This window comes from Olea europaea, unplaced genomic scaffold (genome assembly GCF_002742605.1).
Source record: "Olea europaea var. sylvestris unplaced genomic scaffold, O_europaea_v1 scaffold64, whole genome shotgun sequence".
Taxonomy (NCBI): domain Eukaryota; kingdom Viridiplantae; phylum Streptophyta; class Magnoliopsida; order Lamiales; family Oleaceae; genus Olea; species Olea europaea.
This window is the reverse complement of record NW_019264767.1, coordinates 384268-389397: the sequence shown is the minus strand read 5'-3', so window position 1 is coordinate 389397 and position 5130 is coordinate 384268. Positions and strand designations below refer to the sequence as shown.

The 5130-nt window shown below is 36.5% G+C and overlaps 1 protein-coding gene and 1 long non-coding RNA gene across 2 annotated transcripts; both read right to left on the bottom strand.

Moving 5' to 3' along the window:
- Positions 1 to 103: 103 nt before the first annotated feature.
- Positions 104 to 1690, bottom strand: LOC111390021. Its single transcript, XM_023015012.1, has 3 exons — positions 1384 to 1690; positions 814 to 1281; positions 104 to 726 (listed from the first exon to the last, which is right to left on the bottom strand). Exons 1-3 carry the CDS (start codon positions 1688 to 1690, stop codon positions 104 to 106), a joined length of 1398 nt encoding a protein of 465 aa, XP_022870780.1.
- A 433-nt stretch (positions 1691 to 2123) lies between these two features.
- On the bottom strand, positions 2124 to 3212 carry LOC111390024. The gene is made up of 2 exons (XR_002701840.1): positions 3116 to 3212; positions 2124 to 2326 (listed from the first exon to the last, which is right to left on the bottom strand). It is a non-coding gene; the product is annotated as an uncharacterized LOC111390024 (long non-coding RNA).
- Between the last annotated feature and the right edge of the window lie 1918 nt (positions 3213 to 5130).

Below are 5130 nucleotides of genomic sequence, written 5' to 3'. Positions count from 1 at the left end.
TGTAACTTCAACTCTTTCAATTCAGTTGGGGCCATTCTATATGGAGTCTTGGAAATTGGAGATGTTCCTGGAATTAAATCAATTACAAACTCTATCTCACAATCTAGTGGTACCCCAGGTAAATCATCAAGAAATACCTCTGGAAATTCTTAAGATTCGGATTGTGTTGTGCTTCCATAGCCATAATACTCACCAAATACCCTACACACCCCCTATCTAGTAACCTTTGTGCTTTCAATACCGATATGATTGGAACTCTAAAACCTTTTTCGATCCCAATGCATGTAAATGGTTTAATCCCTAAAAATTGAAAGGTTACTGACTTTCTCTTACAGTCTATAGTAGCTTGATATCTTGACAGCCAATCCATACCCAAAATTATATCGTAATCTTTCATATCTAACACAATTAAATTTGCATAGAACTCTCGATTTTCTGTAAGGATCGTACATGCTCTTACAATTAGATTGGTTTGTTGTACATCTCCAGGTGGAATAGTTACACTATAACTAAGCTCATGTATATCAGGTGTCCTACCCAGCCTTCTCACATACTCGGTAGAAACAAATGAATGTGTAGCTCCAGAATCAAGTAGTACAAGTGCTGGAATGCAAAAGATATAAAATTTACCTGTTACAACTGATGGATTTGCCTCAGCATCGGATCTAGTAATGGTAAACACTCTAGCTGGTACCTTCTTCTGCTCTATAGGATGATTTGGATTACCTGGGCATGCTCTAGCAAGATGTCCCACCTTTCCACAAATATAACATGTCCCAGTCTCTATAGGACATGCTTCAGTATGCTATCCACCACATCTAGGGCAAGATGGTTGTGCTATTAAGGCTTTTCCTTGATCTATCCTCAGACGTTTGCCCTGATCCCAATGTTGTTGTCCTTCTCTCGGTTGAAACTTAGGTTTCTGAATCTGTCCTTGGAAAGTTCTTTTCTTATCATTTCTAGGCCAACGCTGTCCTTGACCTTGCCTAAACTGTCGTCGAGCCTCTTGAGCACGACTAATTCTTTGTTCAGCTTGTTCAGCAACTAATGCTCTCTCTGCAATTTGAGAATATGAAACATCTTGGATTCCTACCATAATTACATCTCTATATAGTTCTGGTCTTAACCCCTCAAGAAACCTTTCTACTTTTAATGCATCAGTATTAATCATGTGGGTTGGAAACCTAGATAGTTGTTCAAATTTACGAATATACTCCCCCACTGTCATCCCTCCTTGTCTTAGCTGTATAAATTCATTCATCTTCATGGCTCGAACTGGGGCTGTAAAATATTTATTACGGTATAACTCTTTAAATCTATCCTAAGTCATGGTATTTACATCTTCAATACTACTCATCGTATCCCACCAGTGTCTAACACTACCTCGTAGCATAAAGGATGCACACTCTACTTTTTCTACTTCCGAAACTCTCGTATACCTGAACATATTCTCCAAAGTTCTCAACCAATCCTCTACAGCTGTTGGGTCTAATGCATCCTCAAATATTGGAGGGTTTAGTTTTCTAAATCTTTCCCCAACTGCCTCAAAATGTTTAGCCCTTTGTTGTGGTTGTATGAATTCAGCCCTTTGATGTTCTCCCCTTTCTCCTCGTTGTATTAATTGCTGAATTTGTTGAGATTGTCGCTCAACTAGTTCCGTTAGTCTTAATATCAACATCCCGACTGTCATCTTGAACAGATGCCTCTTACCCTGGAGTTCTAGATCTACTACTACTAGCATCTTTGGTTCTCACCATGGTTGCAAATAAAGGTTGGCCAATATCATTCATGAAATATGCAAAAATAATGCGACAAATAAAACTTACAGGCTTAGCTGTGCTTTTTCGTACTCCGATATCATGTACATGGATAGTCTACAGAATTATAACCTTGCTCTGATACCACTCTCTCTCACACCCCAAATATATACAAATAACCATACTAATTCATATGTCGAAATGATATTGGTAACTCGATCTAGACATAAAATTTAGATATACTTTTTTTTTAATAAAATGAAACGAGCATTTGCACAATTATGTCCCTATTTGTTAACTTCAAATCACCTGTGATGATCATATATTATATAAAAATCAACGATCATATAACCATAATCCAACACGTATGTTCTAAGGTTATAAACACATCTATAGGCCATTTCAAAAGTTATACAAGACAGGACCCCCAAAATACGACACAATAGAGTGTAAGCTCAAAACAATAGCCCACAAAATAACCCTACAGGTCGTCATCCATGTACATTGATCTTTGGAATCCCGTAAGAGTTCCACAGCTAGCCGTGCCCTCTACATAGTTCCATGCTCACCTACAATGCAAGAACTACATAAGCCAATGCTTAGTAAGCAAGAATCATGCATGTCATGAGTATGAGTAACAAGGATATGTGACATCATGTCATTTACTTTAAACATCATGCTAAAGATGCATCATATTCCAATATTCATCAAAGTCGACTCAAAATTCATTTGAAATATTTCATTTCATTGGGCCCTTGACCCACCAACTATGCACCGGATAGAGCTCTGCATAATATCAATATCAATAATCAAGTGGCCAATATGAAATTGACACCGACGAGTGGACCATCCTCTCGTGATCGCTAGAGGCCCATCCCCTAACTACCCCTATGATCACCCAAGAAGTCTCCCACTCGGCAGCGCCAATAATCATAACAAGGGCATAGTCGAGTGGTCCGCCCTCCCGTGATCACCAAAGGCCCATCCGCTGTCTACCTTTGCAATCACCCAGGAAGTATCACCCGCGATGCCAAACATATCACATAAGCATGCCTCACATGCCTCGATGCCCTAGTAGTGGTCAATAAAACATTTATAAAGAAAACTTACTTTGAAATCATGTTTCGCATGTAAAGTTTTCAACCATGATCATATGTTGTGCATGCCAACGAAAATGCTCATGAATGACATGCTTAATGGAAGTTGATGTCAATGTATTTTGCAACCGCATACTCAATGATCATAATCATCATATAGGGTACAACGAGCTTTCTTATCAAAGTATGAAAATATCCTAACATCACTATACTACAAATGCTAGGTTCTTGCATCATAGTTGCAAATGGATTTTTACTTACCTTTTTGCCCTTGTGTGTGCACAAGCTCTTACGGAGATTATATCACTTTGTTTTTTCACTCAACGTTGGAAAATCACCTGTATTACCAATTAATATTAAAGACAATCCTCCATTTAATAGCCTTAACACACACAAAATACTTCCATTCACGTCAAAAAAATTTAAAGGAATTCAGTATTCAAGTTACTAACGGCATTACAATCTCGTCCCATAAGCCTCATTTTTCCTCGAGTCCAATTACCAACATCAACGTCATCCAATTGTTGTCAACAGCCTAATATTCCTTAGAATCTATTTTCTAAGCCCAAGAGATAATTAATTTACATGTAAAGGTTGAAATCATATTAAACACATAAATGGACAGAACCTGTTTTTCAGGTTTCATCACCATCCAACTACTTTTCCAATCCGTTTTCACCCCCTTATCCAGATCCAATGACTCCCAAATTTTTACCACGTTTCTATAACATTTATGTGAAGGTAATAATGCTCTAAAGTCGTGACAAATAAAGTGTTCTCAGCATCAAAATAGTCCATTTCCACGACATCAAAATCAGGCAGTTTTCATTGTGACAGCTTTCGGTTTCCATTTTATTAGCATGTCATCAAACAGATTCCAGGATATTAGAAGACCATTTATATCCTTATAAATCCCATATAACAACATTCATTTACATAGATACAAGTTATATCTTCAGTATTATCCAAAATCAAAGTTTAAAGCATCCAAATTCATCAATCAACACATCTCTATTCCTGTTGGTTTCTTTCAGGTTCTTGTACTCAATTACCCCTCTCTTTTGCCATCATAAAAAACCCTTATACTTAGCCTCAAGTAAGTTTATAGTTTAAACATATTATAAAACAAGCAAAAGAACTAAAGAAAAACTTCAAAACCGTGGGCTAAACTCACCTATCCAAAAATTCAATTTCAGCTCCCTGTTTCTACTTCTCTCTTTTCCTTTTTGCTTTCTCTTTCAATCGGTGCTCAATTGGGGATAATTTGTAAGACTAAACATGTTGTTAGGAGGTGTATATAAAGTCTTCAAGATGCTGGAGACGTGACTCTTCCTTAAGGATTAAGAAAATGTGGGGTGCGGCCAAGTGTTTAGCATGAGGTGGTCTTTTCCTACTATATTTGACTTTTCTCTTGGACTATTTAACTTAAATTGATTTATAAGATATATATATCTATCTATATTAAATAAAATGAGGTAGGAGACGTGCTATATATCTTAAGGATGAAGGGATTGAGTGTTAAAATGACAACTATCCCAAGCATGAGGTGCCAAGCACGACGTGTCTTCATTATAGCCATACTTGATTTTCAACCATTATATTTGGATCCATTTATGATTATAAGATATATATTCATCCTATAATAAGTTCTTAAGGAGTAGGACAGGAGATTGATGCCTTAAGGTTAAAGGAATTGGGTGTTAAAATGATAAATATTAAAAGCATGAGGTGGTCACTAGTAAAAAATCTAATTTTATATCTATCTTTGCAGGTATAAATCAAGTGTCCTGGGCTTATGTTAATATGTTTACAATCCATTTCACTTTCCCTAAGATCCCAAAATATTTTATAGAGCTAATTCCTCAATTGTTCATTTAATTACTTACCTGATTGACACCCCATTCTCGACCGATTTCATCAAATCGCACCTCGATATTTATAATGTCATATGAGACATATATTATCGCATCATGATCATGTTCCTTTATGTATCATGTCCCAAATATGTCAATTACCTATCTAGGGTTTAAGGTGGTCTCGATCAACCGAATAGAAAGCTTGAACTTTTGTCGATACCGATTTCCGACCTTTTCGATATTCCATTTCTTATCAAGCCAATCTCCAATATTTAGCTAACCTTTTCAATGGGAAACTATTTGACATTTAAATTTTCTAATAGGGTAATGTCACGTTGCAAAGTGAAAATTTAAGTGTACATAATAGTGTACTTGTTGCATCGTTCTTACCGATTGAACTTTGATATTTGTACACTGATT

Coding starts and splice junctions, on each gene's coding strand:
- LOC111390021 (XM_023015012.1), bottom strand. CDS start 1,690: ATGACAGTCGGGATGTTGATATTAAGACTAACGGAACTAGTTGAGCGA. Junction 1,282..1,383: donor TGCATCCTTTATGCTACGAG/GTAGTGTTAGAC, acceptor AATATTTTACAG/CCCCAGTTCGAGCCATGAAG. Junction 727..813: donor ACCATCTTGCCCTAGATGTG/GTGGATAGCATA, acceptor GAGCATGCCCAG/GTAATCCAAATCATCCTATA.